At 37.4% G+C, this 21925-nt stretch overlaps 1 protein-coding gene across 2 annotated transcripts; it reads left to right on the top strand.

Moving 5' to 3' along the window:
- The first annotated feature begins 53 nt into the window (after positions 1–53).
- LOC122563465 (serine/arginine-rich splicing factor 10-like) lies at positions 54–20423 on the top strand. Of its 2 annotated transcripts, XM_043717212.1 has the most exons (6): positions 54–178; positions 4589–4693; positions 12591–12694; positions 13149–13320; positions 13403–13462; positions 18635–20423. In XM_043717212.1, the coding sequence occupies exons 1-6, from the start codon at positions 114–116 to the stop codon at positions 18855–18857; spliced, it is 729 nt and encodes a 242-aa protein (XP_043573147.1). In that variant the 5' UTR covers positions 54–113; the 3' UTR covers positions 18858–20423. The 2 variants fall into 2 exon arrangements, with proteins under 2 accessions (XP_043573147.1, XP_043573148.1); XM_043717213.1 differs by lacking the exon at positions 13403–13462.
- Positions 20424–21925: the final 1502 nt, after the last annotated feature.

Here is a 21925-nt window from a genome sequence, read left to right as displayed (position 1 = left end):
GCCCTTGTGACGCGGATTCTAGTGGGTTCTATGGGCGGGGTCCACATCCTCGCGCCTGCGCACTGGTCGCGCGGCGTCGCAGCCCGCCTCTTTCTCTCGGTGCTGCCGCCGCCATGTCTCGGTACGCTCGCCCGCCCAACAGCTCTCTCTTCGTCAGGAATGTCGGCGATTGCACCAGGTGAGACAGTGTGGTGAGGATGCTAAACCAACCGAGGGCCGGATTCGGGGATTTATTTTGCTCGGGCGCGGGGATCTGCCTCCGCGTGAAGGCCGCGGGCCTCGGCCCCTGACAGACAGCGCGCCAGCCTCGGGTGGTGCGGGGAGAGGGAGCCCGCGGCGACTTCGACCGGCGGGCCTCCTTGATTTCCACCACCTTGGCCGGACTCAGTAAAATTCCTGATGGCCGGGCCGGAGATCCGGGAGCAGCTTCTCACCGAGTGACTGCTTAGCCCCAGATCTTTCCCGCTTTTGGAAAAGTAACTGGGTCACGGAAGATGCTGAAGTTATTCCAGTCGTCGCTAGGGCTTAATGCGGTTTATATTTGCTTCAAGTAACGTGGGACAACTTAGGCCGCGCTTTTCTAAAAGCCTCCTCGCTCCACACTTGGGTAATTATAAGTAAAAGGCAAAGAAATTGCAAACGCTTAAAACAAAGAAGAAACACTTAAAGGTGCTTTCAATGTGCCCTAATAAAGATTTTTCATAATAGGATTATAAAGCAAAATTTGACACCGCGCCTCATTCAGGGCATTAGGGTAGTTGACGAAAACTTTGACTAATGAGGTGGATTTTAAAGCATGTTTTTTTTAAGGAAAGGGAGAGAGAAATTCTGCAGTTTACGAATGAGGCGTAACACTAGACATGTCCGCCAAAGCTGGAGCAAAGTCAATTGGGATTAGGAAGAGGCCAGGATTAGAGGAGTGCAGAAATCTTGCAGGGTTGCGGAGTCGGAAGAGTTTAATGAAGCGGAAGGGGGTGAGGCCGTGGATGAATTGAACATGAGAATTTTTACAGTTGAGTTTATGCAGGTCATCAAATGCAAGGTGGCAGGACTTGATGTCAAAGTTAAGGACACAGCAGAATTTCAGATGGTTTAAAGTTTGCAGTGTGTAGAATGTGGGAGGCAGCCAGGAGTGCGTCAGAAAAATTGAGTGTATAGGTACTAAGTGAATGGATCTTGAGATGCTTTGAAAAGTTATGATTTTTATGTTAAGCATTTAATGTTGCTCATTTAATTAAATCTGTTGTGTAGTCAGGACCGATTTATCCATCAAAATATTTGCAATAGATTTGAGTTTACAGTGCATGTAAACATTTTTGGCAGTGTCAGAGGCTGAGGAGTGACCTTATAAACATCTATAAAACCATGAGGGACATGGATAGGGTAATAGACTGTCTTTTACCTGGGCTGGGGGAGTCCAGAACTAGGGGCATAGGTTTAGGGTGAGAAGGGCAAGATTTAAAAGAAACCTAAGGGGCAGCTTTTTCATGCAAAGGATGGTGTGTGTATGGAATGAGCTGCCAGAGGAAGAGGTGGAGGCTGGTACAATTGCATTTAAAAGGCAATGGATGGATATATAACTAAGGAAAGGTTTAGAAGGATATGGGCCAAATGGGACTAGATTAATTTAGGGCATCTGGTCGGCATGGACAAGTTGGACCAATGGGTCTGTTTCTGTGCTGTACATCTCTTGACTCTATATACATCTATAACTCGAGCAAAAATTCCTAAGATCTCACGCTGTTGAAAAATTAAACTAATATGCTTCATGGGTTTTAAAACTTTGCTTGGTTTGTGATACTTTTGCAATGTTCTTGAAAATAAGCAATTTGTGCTTGAAGTTTTTTTAGAAATTTAATGCAGTGAGGGTCAGTAAACTTGCTGAAAGTATCAGCCTATGGAAAGAGGAATGGATTAATTTTTAGGCTTCTGATTAATGACTGGTGTTATTGATCATTATAATGGGGCTCTGCCATTCAATGTTTTTTAATGTTGGGTTTTGGGTAATGTCGATTCCTTAAACACAAGTGTCTTCTGTTCATTGTCACAAAACAGAAGTATAAATCACTAATTACTGAGTTAGTAAGAGCCTGTTAAGTTTTCCATACCACAGAATTGTTATTGAACTTATTTGCACCAAAGGTTATGTGATGTTAACTTGAAATGTTAGAAAACACGTTTTGAGATGCCATGAGTGTGTAAATGCGTAAATATAGTGCTGTAAAGATTGCAAGATTGACAAATTGAGTAGTTATAATTAATATGTATTCATCTGTTTAATTAATTTCCAAAGACTGAGGTTGAATTGTCTTCTCTGAATTTGTAGGAATATTCTATGTATTCACATCAAGCTAAATGTATCTGATATCCAGTGCCACCAAACTATTTACATGTAATGTCATTTTGAGGTTGTAGAGGTCATGAGTGAGACCTCTTCTGGAGTATTTTGTTCAGTTCTGGTCACGCTGGTATAGGGGCAATATTATTAAATTAGGGGGTTCAGAAAAGATTTACCAGAATGTTGCCAGGAATGGCAGGTTTGACTTGTAAAAATAGGCTGGGAATTTTTCACTGGAGCATAGGAGGTTGAAGGGGTGACTTTATAGAGGTTTATAAAATCACGAGGGGCATAGATATGACGCAAAACAAGGTATTTTCCCCAGGTGGGGGAATTCAAAACTATAGGACATGTTTTTAAGATGAGAAAGCTTTAAAAAGGACACGGGGGGCCCAACTTTTTTTAAACAAGGTGGGCTTGTGTGTGAAATGAACTGCCAGAGGAAGTTGTGGATGCAGGTACAGTTACAACATTTAAAAGACATCTGAATAAGTACATTCCAAATGCAGGCAAGTGGGGCTAATTTAGTTTGAGCGTGGACTAGTTGGACGAAGGGTCGATTTGTATGCCATATGACTGATTCTAATTGCACAAATAATTCACACAAGGCTTTAATATTATGTTTCTTATTGGGGGTTTATGTGATCTTCATTTTAGTTGTATGACTTGTTAAATTGGTATTGTCTGTCTGTCTGTTTCTGAGAGCAAACTGTTCAGATTCAACTGCTGTGACACAAATACTTAACTCTGTTAAGCCATTCCTGTATTTAACTGACATTTGCACACGTGTTCTCCATGGCAACCAGCAATGGTGATTTGAGTTGAACCATAGTCTGAAACATGCCAGCTGCTTGCTTGCTGTCCAGCTAATGTTTATTGACTAAATGCAGATGTAAAGGTTAAACTAGCCTTTATAGTACTGCTCTATGACAGTTTTTGTATTGTTATTATGGGAGCCCTTTGGTGTTTGATTCAACCTGGAAACAGCATAGTACCATACTGAAATATAATGCAATAGTATTTCAACAAATAATTTTAGCCAGAAATGAATGTGTTGAATGTTGCTCCTAAAAACATAGGAATGCTTTGTAAAACAAAAATAATATTGGGTAAAATCATTTGGTATGTTCAGAGCAATTTGTACATTTATGTAATCACTTAATAACTTGAATATTTATAATATGCGCAAGTATTATCTCCCATCTCCAAAGAACCTGACTAATGAATGAGGAGCAATGTGTCAGCCTTTGAAAAATGCTGAATAGAACCCTAATATTGTAAAGTGAAGTCTTATTACTAAATCTTTGGCACAAAGGAATACAATACAGTTTTAGAATGTTAGTTTTTTTAGCTAAATATGTCACTTTCTACTTGGAAAATAGGGATAAGTAAGATGGTAAGCTAAATTATTCTGTTTAATATTCAGTGTTATTGCTTTTTGATTTGAACTAAATTAGACCAAAGGCTATAATGAATTTAATTGTGCAACTCTTCTTACATTTGCAGTAATGAATGATTTGGACTTCTTCAAATTTGGAGGCATTTACTTTGAATCAGATGGAAATGCTTTGTATGCTATAAATGCTCCTTAAATTGGGAATAGAAAATTGATTGATTGAAATAAAATGGATATGGGTTGAAAGGTCCAGGAAATGATATATAGACTTAAAATTAGTTTTATAGCAACTAATCTAATTCAGTTCAATTCTTTTAAAGTACACATCAGTGACACAAGATGCTAAACTGTGGACAGGCTGGAAATTCCGGGAGAGGCAGCAGGAACCGAGTGGCTAGAAAGAGTCAATTGTAAAACACTGAAGAAGCAATTTGAGAAACTTGTCTAGGTTACATTGGATGCATCTTCATATTTAGTTCAGAAGAATATGAAGCCAAATATTTTGGGTTATAAATTCATTTTCACTGGAATATTTATTCTGGATAATATTTTAAATAATTGGGGAGAGTTGAAGAACTGTAAATTTTTACTAAAATTGAGGCATAACTAAGTCATCCATTTCTTAAAATGGGATGCATCTAGCCATTTCGCTCACCTGAGTACCACCAACTTGACTGATCCTATTCCTGACATCCTGTGGACAGTTTACAAGTTGATTTGATGTTCCAGAGCAAAATCTTGATGGTTATAGAATCTCCTTTTCAGATGGTTTAATGTCGATAATTTGGACTCTTCACATGCACAGTGGGAAGTTTGTGTTTCAAATCACCTGTATCGTTTTTATGGTACTTTAGGCCTGAGGATTTACGTCGTGAGTTTGGTCGCTATGGCCCAATAGTAGATGTTTACGTTCCCCTTGACTTCTACACTCGTCGTCCAAGAGGATTTGCATATATACAATATCCTTTCTTCAGCAGTTCTCCTAAACAAGTGAAGCAGACATACCAAGGTCTTTTCATCCTATGATGCATTTGAATGTCAAGTTCAATCTGGTTCATTGTGGCTCTATATTTTTAGAAATTACTGCTTGAGGGCAGGGATGATATTTAAGGTATAACTCCTTAATGTTGCTAAATACAGTCCCCACTTCTTATAGCGGTCACACATTTCCACATGATTTACCTGTTATACTTAGTGGCTATAACAGATGATGCTTTCATATGGTTGTAAAGGTCCCTTTTCGTTTGCTTGGTGACAATTTTAACTAAGCTCTCACTGAAGAATTAATGAGGAAAAAGCATTGAATTTTTGGTTGATGTTAATCTACTTAATTAGTTTAATTAAAGTATGAATATTGTAACACAGGAGCACTTGTCCACTTTAATCCGTTAACCTGTTTGTGTATTAACAGTTGAGTGGTTTAGATCATGATTACTCTCAAATTGATAAGCTCCTCCACCTTCATCACCCAAGTACCATGATTAATAACTTCACAGATCAAATAGTTAAAGTTGTTCTCACTGTAGAGAAACTGATTCAATCCCTTAAGACATGGAGTCTGCTTAAGTTAAATTGATGTAATCTGTTTTAGTGGAATAAAGCTCCACAATGATCATTATCCAAAAAAAGTCATTAGAGACTCTTTATACAGTGTCTGTGCATAAAGTAAATGGAGCACTTGATGCTGTGACCGACAATTTTAAAATTGACGTTGTTGCAAATAAATAGTTTTCACATTTTGAATCGTGTTTGAAATGTGGACATTTTAAGTGGTGGGGACTGTACTGGGGACTTGCATGTGTGAAACATTGTTATGAAATTATAAGCTTCAGCCTTACTGGATAAGATGACAGTTTGTTGAATATTACTGAAAAGATGCATAATAATCAAAGCTTCTCAGTTTGTACCCAGTTCGATCAGGCCAAATGCAAGATTGGCAAATCTAAAACAATCACCATTTATACTACAGGAGAAAAGGTTACTGATTGGCTGAGTCATTGCTGTGGAGAAAGCAATGGGAATTTATGGCCTTCCAAACACTTCTGGAAATTCACAAAAAAGGGCTAAGGTCTTGGATGTATTCCTTTTGGCAGAGATTGGGCCCTTGTAGGTGATTGCTTTTAGCAGGTATAGATAAACCATGCTACAAGTAATGATTATATTAAATTTGTTGTTAATGTCTCTCTTCAGCAATATTCAAAGTCTGTGCTACCAAACAACAATTACATTTGGAAAATCTGAAAGCTTTTGAGAATAGCAGTTTGAACTAGAGCCGAATGAAACACGAGGGTGAATATACATGACAATTAGCATGTGAATACTGGCAAAAAATTTAGCACAAATTTGCAGCAGTGTAATATCATACGGCTGCTGAGCAATTGGAGTTTTAAATGCTGTACCACAGTGATGGAGTCGATTTTTCTTTTACACTCCCAATTTACCAGGAGTAAATACCAAAAACTTAATTGCGAATAAAGTAATTTCATCAGGTTTGATTTCCATTGTAATTGTATTTAATTATAATATAGAAGAAAACTATTCATTAGAGTACATATTGCAGCGCTTTTTGCACATAACCAATCATTCTGATGTCTTTTGCATCAGCACATTTAATTTGTTTTTTAGCACATACCTAACATAACATCAAAATTAGTAACTTTTTAAAGCAGACATTTGTAAATAAAAGTAAAACGCCCTTCATAGCTTGCATCACCACTTGATCTAGCTTTTAAAAGTGCTTTATGGGAAAAACACATGATATGTATTATGTGGTGTCCATGTAATTTTGATTTTTCAGCTTCGTTCCCTGAGATGTCAGATTGACATTCTGAATTTTAGCATGAAATGTTATTTGATCATGCAAAATTCATGGTATCATTGTTTGTTCCTAATTTTCAAAATGTCCTACATTAAATATAGAGTGCTACATTTCATTTTGCCATCTATGAGTAATTTCAGTACCCTGAAATGTCTGGAATTCAAGCAGGTTGTCAGAATGAAAGATACTTTGTAGAAATCCAGTGTAATCAAACCGTTAAAAAGACGTGACTTTTACCCTTCATAACCACCAAACGTTATAAGCAGTTCAGTTAATGAGTTCCTTTTTAAAATGTGGACACTTGTAGACAAGTGTGTTGTAGGAAATACAGCAATCGATTTGCAAAACACTTGCGGACAACAATGTGCTGATGACTAGATCAGGTTTTTGTTGTTTTGAGGGACAACATGGGCCACAACACCAGGGATAGCTCCGTGCTCCATGTCAAATAATTCCATGGGATGTTTTATGTCCGTCTGAGGGGGCAGATAGAGTCTTGGTTTAACGACTCGATGGTAATATAGCACCCCTGACTGTGAAATACATGTAATGCTGCACTGGAATCGCTTAGATTGTTTTATTCAGTTCTTGGGATGGACAGTGATCCACAATCATCTGACTCAGTGAGTGCTACAGACTGAATTAAAGAGAAAGGTTGTTTGGACTTCCTCACTCTAAAAGTGTCTGGGTCCAAATGGATGGACCTGATGTATCTTGCATTGAGTACCAATGTAAATATCTCTCAAGACAGGTTGCTGGAGAAACTCAGATCTTCAGGGTCACCTGGGCTTGAAACACTAATTCTGCTTTTTGTCCACATGATGCTGCCAGACCTGCTGAGTTCTCCAGCAATTTCTGTTTTCAAAATTTCAGCATCCGCTGTTCTTTTTTATATATACCTCAAAATCCTTGATGCATGCTGCTGATGAGGCTAGCATTTATTGCCCATCTCCAGTTACCCCTTGAGTAAGATGGTGGTGATCTGCCTAAAGGTTTGAATATAAGAAGTGAAAGTCAACCACATTGCTTGGGCCTGACTATCAAAAGTAAGCCAGATAGGGTAAGGAGAGCAGATTTGCTCCCCTGAAGGACATTAAGGCCAAGTGGATTTTTAATGATAATCTGCTGGTTTCATGATCATTGATTAATTGATTTTAAATTTCTCTACTTGGTTTATTGTGATTTTTAATTTGAGCCTCTGAGACATTAATCCTGGCCTCTGGATGTATGCTGGGTAATTTTATCACTATGTTACGGTTCCCAGATTCTTTCAGTTAAAAACCTTTTCACATTTACTATTGCAGAGGCAAGCTTTTACGGGTTTATCAGTTGTCAAGTGAAGAAAGCTGATTCTGCAGCACAAATATCAGGCATTGGCATGTGGCTGTGATATCTGAATTAAAACAGCTTTACTCTTCTGGCTATATGAGAAAGCTAGATTTCAGTAATGGGCTGCATACTTTCTAAAGCATTAAAAATACTGTGATCTCTTTGCTTGAACAGCATTAATTCTGAAAATATTGTTTACTGAATGTTGCATCACAAAATTGATTAGAATTAAATCTAATATGCTATGACAGCCAGCATGTGTACATATTGGAAACAAATTTCCTGAGGGAGCATTGCACATCTATTAGAGAACCTGTACCAAGGTTGGCTATATTGCATGTTTTATTGATTGGACATTGATGTGCTGAGTCTAACAGCAAATTTTCACTCAGTGACCTAAACTGAGCTAGCTTTAATAAATGCTTCTTTGGAAAGTTCATCTGACTGATACTGCATGGCTAGTTATATGCATATTTGTAATAATTTCCTAACATCTAAACATTTAAATTTAGAATAAGCAGAAAGTCTGAATATTTCAAATGGGGATTTAAAAACCAGTGAATGTCTGAGCAGTTGGAACCCAAATTTCCAGCAGTAGATGTCTAGTCAGGGGGGGTGTGCAAGTTAGCAGCAATATCTCCATGTACTGCACCTGTTGTCCTTGCCCTGAGTAGTGGAGTTGAAAGTGTTGGCATTAATCCACAGTGAGTTTATTTAGCACATCCTGTTAGTACACACTGCAGCCAATATTGCAAACAGTGAATGTTTAGATTAGTTGATTAGGTGCCAATTAAACTGGAAGTTGTCAATGTTCTTGGCTCTTGCAGTTTAATCCTTCTTGGGCTAATGGGATCAGTGCATCACATTGATTCCTACCTTGTGATGATACTTGCCACAGTCTCCAGCATCAGACCTGTAGCAATCAACACTTCTGTGACTGATCACCCTTGATTTACTCATGCATGGTTTCCCCCAAGCATATTGATTGCTAACTGGTAATTCAGCAGCATTCAGACCTTTACTGATTCACTATCTGAGGAATTTGGAGATGAACATTGCAATTGTCAGGCCTATTTCCTGTTTTTTTTTAAAAATGGCACATTTTATGTAACAGTTCAATATGATAACATCTAATACACAGCTCCAAGGAACCTTGCAATGATTATCTGAAGCTGTGTTGATTGATCTCCAAACAAGTGCAATTACCTTCTTTTGTGCCAGATATAACATTAGCCTTTGAAGAATTTTCCTCTGAGCCCATTAACTTGAATTTTAGTGGGGCAGCTTGGTTCCATGCTTGTTTGAATAATGCTTGGATGTGATATTAGATTTTCGCTCATGTCCACTTTGGACCAAGGCTGCAATGAGGTCGAAGTCAGAAATCTCACAACACCAGGTTATAGTCCAACAGGTTTATTTGAAATCACAAGCTTTTGGAGCGCTCTCTTTCATCAGGTGTCTGGAAAAAGACCTGGCGAAGGGAGCAGCACACCAAAAGTGTGAGATTTTCAAATAAACCTAACCTGAGCCTGAGTGAGTGTTATTGGTGAGCATTTGCCAATTGATAAAACTGATAATTAAATTCAAGTGATTAAAAGATTTGCTGCATCTTAATTGGCTAGGTTTACTTGTCCTTTTTGTTGTGCTGGGTCTTGTGCAATGGTACTATCCCTATCTCTCTCTGCAAAAGTTTCATTTCTTTCTGGGTGCGTTGTGCAAAAGTGCCAAAATAGTCTCAAATAGATTTCCTTAATTGACTCCAGGGATGAAGAAGTTGTCTTATAGCAAAAGGTTGGGCCTCTACTCATTGGAGTTTAGAAGAATTAGGTGATCTTATTGAAACATGAGGCAACTTAGCTGAGTTAATACTGAAAGGATGCTTCCTTCTCCACAAGAAATTAGAATTAGGGGCATAGTTTAAACAGAAGACATCTCCCATTTCATGCAGAGATGAGAATTTATTCCTGTTGGGTCTGTGAAATTCTCTTCCTCAGTGGTGGTGGGATCATTGAATATTTTTAAGGTATGGGTAGATAGGTAGAATTAATGCTGCACTCGTTGGGGAATAGTTCGAAATGAGTAGTTAAAGCCACAATCAGATCTTCTCAAAATAGTGGAGCAGGTTTAAGGGCCGAATAGTTTATTCTTGCTGAATTTTGATATGATATTGTAAAATTAGTTTGGATGATCTGATACTATATTGTATTACAGCTACTGGTCTGAATTAAATAATCGCAACTCTTCTCATTACCTGACTCAAACATCTATGTTGCCCAGACGCAAGCTGTCATCATTTTTTATGGGTTTAGTTAATGTACACCAGTAATAAATTATTAGTTTGCAATTCAAATTTGCACATAGCAAATTTTAAAATTCAAATTTAATATTTTTATCAATTTTACTTGTGCAGTTTAACTTTGGAATGCTGATCTTCTGTACTCTGCACATTTAGGTCACTTGAGGCTTGCGCAAACGCATATTTTGAGCTGAAAATTTAAATGTAGTTTTCATTCCTCCTTCCCCTCAATTTTTATATAATTTGCTTATTTTTGAAACTTGATGGTCTGAGACCTGCAAATTTGTCTAAGGAAAGCTACTATGGCAAATGTAATTTTCAGAAAATTTAGGTCCCATATTTAACCAAATTTGTGACCACAAGGTCATCTAATCTGGAATGAATTCTCGTTTTACTTATGACTTCATGAACTGTGCATAATATTCCTTTATGTGAAAACTATAAGCTCAAGTTACATTAATATTTAAATTGAAGCTTGTGTGCTCCAGTGCATAACTAAATATGTGTTACCTGGTAAGTATTTTGGTATAATCTGGCTATTAACTGTAAACATTGACACAGAGTTGGTGTACTCTAATATTCCTGTTAATACGAATGCATGTTGGCAGGACGAGGAAGCTTACTGAATAAAATGCTGCTATTTGCTTCCAGTAGAAAAAAGACCTACTGCTCTGCTTTGTTTAATTAATGTGCTGTTTGAGTTGGTTGCTGCAGGGATTTGCTGGTTCTGGGTTCATATAGTGCACCCCACTGTTGCTCGTCTAACTTTTTTTTTCCTTTTTATATTCTGCTGTAAGGTATGTATTTCTTGTCTGATCACAAGTTCATCTAAATGGAAAATGTGACACACAATTTTTAGCTGTTTTTAAAAAAAATACTTGCTGGTGTCTTTTTTGGCTAATTTTGGTGGTAGTCAAAAAAGTGATTTCAAACCCTGCATGTTTGTCTTTTTATACTCATCCCCTGACATAACCTTTTTGTTGTTGTTGCCTCAGAAAATTTAAAGCAATCCGCTGTAACTGGCGAACCCACAAAGAAAGTATGAAAGAGCCTTTTAGATAGAACCCAAGCATAAGACAAGCAGACAAGCCAAAGACCTCTTAAGGATCAGGCTTGAAGAAAAGAGAGGGAGGGTGAAAAAGATTAAAGCTTGAAGAGGGAAAAAGTCAAGGCTTCGATTTGTCTGCAATTGGAAAAAAGGTTGTTTTGTCAAAGTCAAAGCCAAGTGTCTTATTTGGGCCAGCGCCTCATGTCAAGTCCTTCTGGCAAGCACTTAAAGAGTTAAAGGTCAAGCTGACGGTGCAAGGTCAAGTTTACAGCCAAATTTAAGGTAACCAGCAAAGTCCTGATATTGTATCCTACCATAGTGAAACAGTTCATTTTGCTCTTAAATATTGTTATTAACTGTGATTTTACAAACTTAAATGATCCATATATAATACAAGTATATATTAAAACGGTTATGACTGAAATTGTAGTCTGTGCTGCAGATAAATTCATTCCTTTTATTTCTTTTCAAAAATTGGTTTTGAGTCTGGTGTTTTTGATTTTTTTTTGTTTCCAGTTGCTGACTCAACAGAAGACCAGTACAGAAATACTTTTTTTTAAGGTTTAGAATACTTTTATATTTTATTCAACTTTTTCTTGTCACTTCTGTCGAGGTCATCTGTCACTTTTTGCACAAAAAGTCCCATATTTGTCTTCCTTCATGATTTCAATTAGATGCTGCAGATGTATAGTTGCAGGCACTACTGGGTGTCTTATTTTAGTGAATTAAAACAGGGCTTGACATTCATTAAAGGATGCCTGCAAGCTGTGGGAAGGCACTTGCCAAATGAGCAGGCCTATGTTCTGTCCTTGTCCAGTGGCTACTCTTGTAGCACATTATTATAATTTACTCCTCCATGGTAGAATACATCCTACTGGAGTGATACACTTGAATGTTATTTTGTTTTTTGACGAGCAACGTGACATTTATTTATGTTAATTTACAAGTCACTATTGAATTGTTTGCAGCATTTTGTTAAATATGATTTTATTAATGAATGGGACCAGACTGAGATCCGAAATAATTCTAGATTGAATTTCATGTGGTAATGGGGTAGTTACGACCTAATAATATTTTGCATCAGGATTTAATACTGTCTTTATTGCTGTTCTGCATTTATTACTTGCATTATGATTCACTTAGAAAATTTGAATGAAAACCCTATTTTATTAATATTAAGAAACCTGCATAGTTTTTGTAATAAGCTATTTGATGTATTTTTGACATCTTATGCAATTTAATATAACACACAAACAAATTTTCTAAGTTTTGGCAAAACAATGTTGTGGTTGAAAATGTGTATTGAAGATTGTAGGATGTGTTCGAAACCTGTGAAAGTGAAAAGCCCCCTTAACAGCTTAGCATGTTTGAAGATGTTCGTGACGCAGAAGATGCACTCCACAACCTGGACCGGAAATGGGTCTGTGGCCGCCAGATCGAAATCCAGTTCGCTCAAGGTGATCGAAAAAGTAAGTATAATTAATCTAAATTAAATTGTATACTCGTGGAAATGGTCTGTTTTGTGCATGGAGCGTAGTGAATGTGATAGAAGCCAGTGCTTTTATACCTATTGAATTTACACATGCTGTTCTTTATACTGAGGTATTAACCATGTTTAAGTTGAAAAATTTAATGACAGACATTTATAGCTAAGCAAATATATTGAATGTGAAGTTTTCTGTGAGTGAAACTTTCCATATGGGATTGATACATTCTAGAATATGTTTGAGGGGTGCTGGCTTTGGTGCAGGGGCAACATAAAACTAACAGTATGTGCTCACTGAAAGCTGCTAGAGTTTTCGCAAAATTGTTTGTTTCGTGTGAAGCTAGGTTTTGGAAGTCACTGGTAGAAAAAAATGATATATTCAATAAACGATCGATGTTCCGGATGATGGTGTGATATTTTTGTCTTTGTAATTGCAGCACCTGGTCAGATGAAATCAAAGGAACGAAGATCTTCACGAAGTTCCCCACGATATGACCGGTATGATGACTATGATAGGAGGAGAAGGTCCAGGAGTCGAAGTTATGATCGGAGGAGATCAAGAAGTCGTTCTTACGATCGAAGTCGCAGGAGATCTGATAGCCCCAAAAAGTATGTAACACTGGCATCTACAATGCATTTTGTTCTCCAGTTCAGTGAATTTTATTTCACTGGTCTTTTATTTTTTGTGCAGTTCACGGAGCAGATCAAGTGGAAAGCGTAGACGTAGCCGTAGCAACTCTTTCAATGACAGGTAGGGCCAAGCAGAATGCATTGGCTGTCATTCATATTCAATCATCAGCGTGAAGTTTCTGAAATTGAAGGGAATGCTGTGGGAGTTTTCTAAGTAATAGAAAAATGTGCAGATAGCGTGATAGAATTGTTAACTTGGAATACCTAGTTATAGGATGTATTTTTGATAAGTTGATGAGTTTGACTCTTTTTCACATGTCTACAGAGTATGCTATCCAGCAAGGAAAGATATCCTCTGATTTTAGAGTTTGCATTCACTGAAACTGCAGTTCTGATTGTTGCCTTCCCCAGTTCAACTGTAGTTAAATGCCTATGAATGATGCTTTGAATTCTCTTTATAATCAAAGGCATTCCACTTTGCTGCCTTTGTCATCTCATGTTATGGTTGCTAAATTTGCAATTAACACAGAATAGAAACATAAGGTATGAAGAGAATATAAGGGGTTATGGATAGATTGAGTGGGCAGTGGTATAGTAAATGGAGTATATAGTGGGATATTGACCTCTTTGGTATGAGACTGAGTCTAAATGGTGAGAGATTGCAGAGGAATTTGAGGCATCAATCACAAAAGGCATTTTGGTACAAGAAGTGATTAGGAAAGCTAACTTTTTGCCTTTAAAATATTATCATCTATTGCGAGGCCATGGAATACAAACTTCCAGAAGTTATGTATGCTTTAGTTAAATAAGGTACTAGTAAGACCACATCTGGAATACCATGTACAGCATTGGTCAGCTTATTTAAGAAAGATTGTAAATGTGTTTGAGGCAGTTCAGAGAAGGTTTACTAGACTGCTACCTAGAATGGACAGATTGCTTTATAAGAAAACGTTGGATGTATTAGATTTGTATTCACTGGAGTTTAGAAGAGTAAAAGGTGATTTAATTGAAATACAAGATCCTGAGGGATTTTGACAAGATGCATGCGATCAGGATATTTTCTTGTGGGAGAATCTAGCACTAAAGATTTAAAAATAAAGGGTCACCAATTTAACTCTAGAAGCTACATTTTGTTTTGAGGGTCTAAGTATTTGAAGCTCTCTGTGGAAAAAGTGGTTGAAGAAGAGTCTTTGAATACTTTTTTAAAGCAAAGTTAGGTTCTTCATTACTTTGTAGCCCTGATAAGCAATGGGTGCAATAAGACACTAATTTAGTCAAACGACTTTGACATATACCAACCTAGATTCTATTCCGCTAACTGTGACATGCCTTTATTAAAATACTAAGCAAGAGTGCTTCCTTATTGCACTGGTTGCTCAGAGGGTCCTGAGAGTCCGGCTTTGTCTCAGGTAGCTAATCCTCTGAGGGAACACTGTGGCCTAGTAATATTATTGCTGGACTGCTAATCCAGAGACCCAGGTAATGCTCTAAGGTCCTGGATTTGAAACTGGCAAGGCAGAGAGTGGGAATTGAATTCAATAAAAACCTGGAATTCACTGTCTCATGACCATGAAACCATTGAGTGTCAGGAAAAACCCATTTGATTCAGTAATGTCCTTTAGGTTACAAAGCGGATCTTTACCTGGGCTGGATTACTTGTGACTGCAGACCCACAACATTATGATTGACACTTAACTACTCTCTGGGATGGGCAATAAATGCTGGCCAGCCAGCAATGCCTTCATCCTTTAAATGAATGTTTTGTAAAACTCCCAGATTATCTTCGGAGGAGACCCAATTGTTCTACTTTTCTGTAGTGAGTTGTCTCCATTCTCTTGTATACCTAATAAAAACCAAAAGAGCTGTACGCTGTAAATCAGAAACAAATATAAAAACTGCTGGAAAAATGTAGCAGGTCTGGCAGTATCTTTGAAAGGAAATCAGTTCGGAAGGTCACTTGACCCAAAAGATTAACTCTGATTTCTCTCCACAGATGCAATCAGACCTGCTGAGCTTTTCTACTAATTTTTTTTTCTCTCTTGTATGCCTTTTTTTTCTTAATGACTGTTTGTTTGTTTGTTTGCCATTCCTACATTTGACCCATTTAGTTTTTTTAAAATTACATCATCGTCTCCATAGCTGTTGTTGGATATATGTTCGCTAAGTCCCCCTCAAAGTTTTGTTTGAAGAAACATAAGCAATTGTCTAGGTTATTATCTTCAAAACTCATATCAGTGAATGAGATATTTTTATGGCCACAGTTTGCTTAGCTCCAGCACAGTTTAAACATTACTTGGCAAACTTCAGTAAGATTTCCCTGAACAATGTTTACCCATGCTGTCTTCCTGTTCTGACTCCACATGCATTTCTTCAGCGAGAGTTACATTTCTTCACCGTTCATTTCCACCACCCTGGAAATAATTCAACACGCAGACCTCCTCCACAACCCATTTATATTATTCATTTATAAGAAAGAAATGAAAACACAATTACATATTTGAAGTGATTATGACATAGAAGCAGAAGTAGACCATTTGGCTAATCAAGTCTTAGCCATTCATGGAGATCATAGCTGATGTAATAATTCTGAACATCACTTTCCAGCCTTTTCCTCATAACCGTTGATTGCCTTGTTGATTAGAAGTTTCTCAGCCTTGAATAAACCTAATTGCCCAGCCGCTTCAACCCTTTGAGTAGTGTCATAAGTCATCAACCTCAGAAGAAATTCCTACTCATCTCTGTTTTAAAGAGCTGACTACATGTTCTCTGTTCTCAGGTTCTCCTCTTTGATTATGTACTCTTCCCACACAGGGAAATAAATTCTACCTACCCTATCAAGCCATCTAACAATCTTGTATGTTTCAGTAAGGCCGTCTCTCATTCTTCCAAATTCCAGTGAGTACAGGCCCAACCTACTTGACCTCTCACTAGAAAGTCAATCCATATCTGTGATCAGCCTATTGAACTTTCTATGGATGCCCCCAATGTTTGTATATGTTTCCTTAGATGAAGTATCCAAACTATTCACTATATTTTCAAAGTGGGCTAACTAGTATCTTGTATTATTTTAACAAGACTTACCTGTTGAACTTTGATACTAGCTCTTTTTAGTTGTGCAGAAGGAATCCATGTGTTGCAGTTTTTAGCAATGTTTCTCCATTTTCATAATATTCTCCTCCTCCTGCCAAATGCATGATCACCTATTTTCCCACATTATAGTCCATCTGCCAAGTTTTTGTCCATTCACAGAACCTAATAGTATTCCTGTCATTCTTGCCACTCACTTCCCATGTATTTGTTTTTTGTGCAAAGTTGGCAATAAAGCATTCACTTTCCTCACCAAAATCATTTTTAATATATTGCAAATTGTTGTGGCTGCAGCACTGATCCCTATGCACTCCACTAGCTACAAGTTGCCATCCTGAAATTGCCCTGTAGTCCCAAATGTCTTCTATGAGTTAAGCATTCCTTTCTCCATGCTAACATATAACCTCACTTGTCTGCTGGAAGCCCAGATATATTCCATCTAATATTTCCCTATATATCCTGCTTGTTACCTTCTGAAAGAATTCTAATAAGTTTGTTGAGCATGAAAGTTTCCCTTTCGTGTAGCCATGTTGATTCTGCTTGATTAATATTATGTATTTCTAAATGCTCTGTCAGTACATCCTTTTAGATTCTGGAGGATTTCTAGACTAAGATTTCTTGAAAGATTATTACCAATCGATCCACTATCTCTATATCTATTTATCCTAGAATGGAATCCATCAAGTCCATGGGAGTTATATGCCTTTAACCCCATTTGCTTTCCTAGCACTTTTATTCTAGTGATAGTTGTATTTATTTTCTCTACTCCTTTTGTCCCTTGAGTCATTTAGTATTTTTGGAATGCTACTAATGTCTTGTGAAGATTAATGTGATTTTCTGGCTCCTCATTATTATATCTCTAGCTTCATTTGCTATGGGGCTTTTGTTCACTTTGGCCTCCCTCTGTCTTCCTTTTTAAACAGCCACATGCTGTCTGTTTTGATGCTACTTGCTAGCTTATCCTCAAAGTTTGTTTTCTCCCCATTTTACTCATCTTTCAACTTCTAAGGCTTTCCCATCCTCTGGGTTACCACTAATATTTGCCACTTTGTATGTGTTTTCTCATTCAATTTGACATCCTTAGCCTCTTTGGTTAGCTTTAGTTGGTTTACCTTCTTACAAGAATCCTTCCTTTATATAGCTTTGTGAGCCATGACCTAGTTTCTTAAATGTCTGTTATTGTTCAACAGCTGCCTTTTCTGCTGAACTCTTTTCCAGGTCCTGTCCAGTTGACTCAGCCCTCATCTTTATGTAATTACTTTTAGTGTAGTTATTTCTGACCCAAATTTCTCGCAATCAGGTTGAATGTTAAATTCTCCCATGTATGGTCACTGTTCCCAAAGCAATCTTTTACTCTGTTTATTTTTGCTTCATTATGCAACCCCAATCCAAAATAGCCTGACACCCCGAGTCACCGTACCTATGTCACCTGAAATCTCACATTCCTGTCCCTGATCATGGCCAAATTTGAATTACCTAATATAATAGATGTGAGTACTCCCTGAAGTGAAGTGTCCAGGTAGCCCGCCCCCCCCCCCACCCCCCCTCTCCAAAACCTCCAGTGTACAGGAGGTCTACACCCAAGACTCTGGCATCTCAACTCTGACCAAAAGTTTGATGAGCTGTGAATACACACTACAAATACATTCTCCCTGGATCACCTTGGTGTCCAGCAGCTCTGACGTGCTGCAGCAGGGACATACCATCTGTTCTGCCATATCTTGTTTTATTTAATTTGTTAATTATTCTTGATTCCCTGCTCCTTACATGTTGTTGTAATTAATACAAGGATAAGTGGCACATTGACTTACAGTTGTTGAAGTTGTGGTTATAATTTGATCACCCATGACCACCTTCAATTATGATGCAGGTTTGAGGCACCAAGTGGCTTTATCCTGACTTGTACAGCTGTTTGTGCACTTAACAGTTAAGCTGTTTACCATACGTTCTCTGTCCCATATTCCTGCATGCTTTATTATATACTCTTGCCTCTTCCGCCATTCTTATTTTTCTCCATCTTGTTTTTTTGGTTTTTAAATACTCAGGTAAGGTGCTTTTTACAATGATAAATTATACACAAACCAGCAAAAGATAGACGGAAAGCAGAATGAAGAGATGCCTTTTTATTTCCTGGGAAATTGATTTGATTTGTTTTCCTTAAATGTAATCTCGTGCTCGTCTTAATTACATTTGCAATTATTTATAGGCACAGACGTCGCCATCGTTCCTATTCTAGATCAAGATCCAGGTCACGATCTCGATCCCGATCAAGATCCAGATCAAAATCCGTATCAAGATCAAAATCAGCATCCAGAAAGGATTCTAAGACACGTTCACAATCGAGGTCATGCAGCCATTCAAGGTCCAGATCTAGATCTAAATCCAGGTCACTGAGTGGCCACAAGTCTGATAGTCACCATGAGGACTGAAGCGATGGATGGTCGTTCATCAACTTGCAGCTTCCATTTGTGCTTTTCTTTTTGTTTTTGGGGTCTTGTAGTTAAGAGAAGGTGGGTACTGTTTTATGACTACAGGAAAACTTAGTGTGCGAGAATAATTTGTTGATGGTGCTTGAAAGATTTTAAACTGAATGATGCAGTAACTACAACTGACCAGTTAATAAGGTTCAAAGTGCCATTAACATTAATGTTACTCATTGGTTCATTGAAAGTCAACTTGTTCACTATTGTTTTTAGGCAAATTTAGAAAGGTATATTTGATTCGCGGCTATGTTACTGTTAGTAATTCTTTTATAAAGCAGTGCCCTCTATACTAATTGTCCAAATAGATACTAAATTGTTTTCCCAGTTTAATATTCTGATGGATTAATAAAGCTGCTGGTACAAATCAAAACTGTGTGAATTCAAACTTTGTATATTCTACTGTTAACAAAGAACATGTCATCAATGCAGTGCTGTATTAACATAACTTCAGTGTGGGGTTTTACATAATTCATAATTGCCTGAAACACTCTGCTTGGGGGATTGGTTTATAGAAATTCTCCTTATTTTACCCAACTGGTCACATTAAGCACAATCAAAAAGTATTGGCAATTTGTTGCCCACAACCTTATGTTCTTTTCATGTGTGTTTATGCAATGCAGTAGTCTGGCATGCTTTCCGTAGTATTGATTTGTGCATTTTGCATGAATATTTCTTTTCATTCTTGGCTGTAAAGATATAATTTGCTAATGCTGTTAGACAAACTACCTGCATTTTTTTTATTGTAAGATAAATGCAGGAACTTGTATCTTATGCAGAAATTGGACGTTTTTCCAAAACAGATTTATCTCGTGCTGAAACATTTTTTCATGTAGAAGCTTGTAAAAACAAAAGGGATTTTTATACCGCGTCTTTTTAATAAAAGCTGTTTGTAAAAGTTCATCTATATTAGAAATGTTTTCAGTTTAAGCTTCAAAATGCTAAGTTGTCTAGGTCTTTGCATGACTAGAAAAATGTGACGTTTGAAATCAAGTAATAATAGTATATTCTGAAGATAAAGAACATTGGCCCCTAGAGTGGTCATATTTAGCCATTCATCTTGTGAATTTGGATAAGCAGAACTGGGAATAAAATTGTCTGTAATCTGATGTAAGTGACTTAATTAACTGTGTTCAATCACATTAGGGTTATGTGACAAGTCTTGCTTAAACTTATTTTAATTCTTGCCAGTTTTAGGTCTTGCCTACTGTGTTTGAGCCAGGGTAGGTTCAGTGTGTCTTGGTTTTACAGTCCAGTTTGTTTCTTGCTTTTCCTCAAAAGTGATTAAGATTCTTCACTTATCAATGTATACAGGGTATGCCTTTTCATAACTTTTGCAGGATTCAGTTCAAGATATGCAGTGCAAACAAACACTTGCAGACTTAGCACCAGTTATCAACTAAATCTATATCATTTGGGTTTTTTTCAGTCAAATATGGATGTTGTGTTCATCCTTTTTGTTCATGATAGCTGATTGTAACTTCATACTTGTAAATAAATCTGCTGTAAAATGAAGCATCTCAGGTGTGTTTTCTTAAAGGAATGACTTACTTTTCAGTCAGAACCCTATGTGCACTAACACCAAAGGGTATAAGCTGAATTATATCTGTGTGTTATACAGAGGAAACAGATTATCTGAATATCGGACTATCCGGCAAGATCACAATGAACCGATGTTCGGCTAGATTGTTATCCGGAATTCAATTAACCAAATGAAATATTCCCTCCCCATGTCCTTTGGATAATCGAGGTTCCTCTGCTAGTTAAAACAGCACAAAAGCCCATTTGGTTGTCGAATCTGTATTGGTTCCTTCAAAGAACAATCCACTTAATCTTGTTCCCCTGTATTTTTTCCCATTTAACTAAATTCCTTTTGTAAGATATGTAATTCTGGGTCCTGCATAAGGTAGGGCAGCCTGTAAGTGACATCATGCTTAGTGACTGATGACAGTATAATTTTTCTCCCACTTGTTGACAAACTGTAGTTTTGTCAAGACTTACTGTATTTCAAAAGTAATGTGCAGTTGTTCAGTGCTCATGGTATAAGTTACTTGCTAGTTTTTTCCTGATGTTGCTGAGTCAAGGTTTCAGGGATATTGTTGTTCTGGCTTTTAGTCATACTGATATGCCAATAACCAAATGACATTAACTTTTTTCATGTCGAGTACATTCTCAGAGTAGAAATTAGAGAAAAGCAACATTTATGTTGCATGAGGAGACTGCTCATTGATTGGCAAGTGAACTCTGTTCAAGACATTACCATGGAGAAGGCATCCATTAATGCTGACTGATATACAGCCAAGTTGTGCTCAATGTTGAATGAAACAGATTGACTCTGGACCTAAGAAATGAACAAGGAAGTAACTTACTATATACGCTCTTTGTTTCTTTGACAATCCTAAATTAGTTGTCAAAATAATTCCAGCAAGATTATCCAATTCAGAATCACATCTAATAGAGATTTAGCAGGAAAATATACTACACATCTAAAAGATTCTGATCAGAAACTATCTCAATAAATCCCATGCTGTTTGTTCGCTATACAAATATACTGAGATAGGGTGCATCAGTGCTATTTTCTGGAATGGCTACCCTCATCACTTGTATATAGCATAGACTGCTTTAATGTCTTTCATGAGTTTGTCTCCAATTCCCTGTGAAGGTAAAATGTCTTCATGTTTGAGCAACAGGTGAAGCTAGCTGTTTCACGCTGCTACTATGCCATAGTAATGAGTGACATTTACCACCACCATATGCTGCTGTCAAGCCAAGAAGACCCCCTATCTCAAATGTTACCTGATTTGTGCCATTGTGATACTAGTTGTGTAACTGAACTGTGCAAAAATGGCAGTTTGTATCAAGCTGCAATTCCTTCAACAAAAACAAATTGCTGGAAAATCTCCCAACATTTTAGCAGCATCAATGGAGAAATCAATGTTTTGGTGTAACTCTTTTTCAGAACAGATGGTAGTTAAAATATTTTCATACTTTTCTCTCCTCCCTCATCATCTGTAAGG

This window comes from Chiloscyllium plagiosum, chromosome 27 (genome assembly GCF_004010195.1).
Source record: "Chiloscyllium plagiosum isolate BGI_BamShark_2017 chromosome 27, ASM401019v2, whole genome shotgun sequence".
In the NCBI taxonomy this organism is placed as follows: Eukaryota; Metazoa; Chordata; class Chondrichthyes; order Orectolobiformes; family Hemiscylliidae; genus Chiloscyllium; species Chiloscyllium plagiosum.
Note: the sequence above shows the minus strand (reverse complement) of the source record. Positions and strands in the feature narration are given on the sequence as shown.

Bases quoted from the DNA above. Each gene is read 5' to 3' on its own strand.
- LOC122563465 (XM_043717212.1), top strand. From the start codon at position 114: ATGTCTCGGTACGCTCGCCCGCCCAACAGCTCTCTCTTCGTCAGGAAT. The intron at 179-4,588 runs GTGAGACAGTGT...ATGGTACTTTAG, and splicing joins AATGTCGGCGATTGCACCAG to GCCTGAGGATTTACGTCGTG. The intron at 4,694-12,590 runs ATATCCTTTCTT...ACAGCTTAGCAT, and splicing joins AGAGGATTTGCATATATACA to GTTTGAAGATGTTCGTGACG.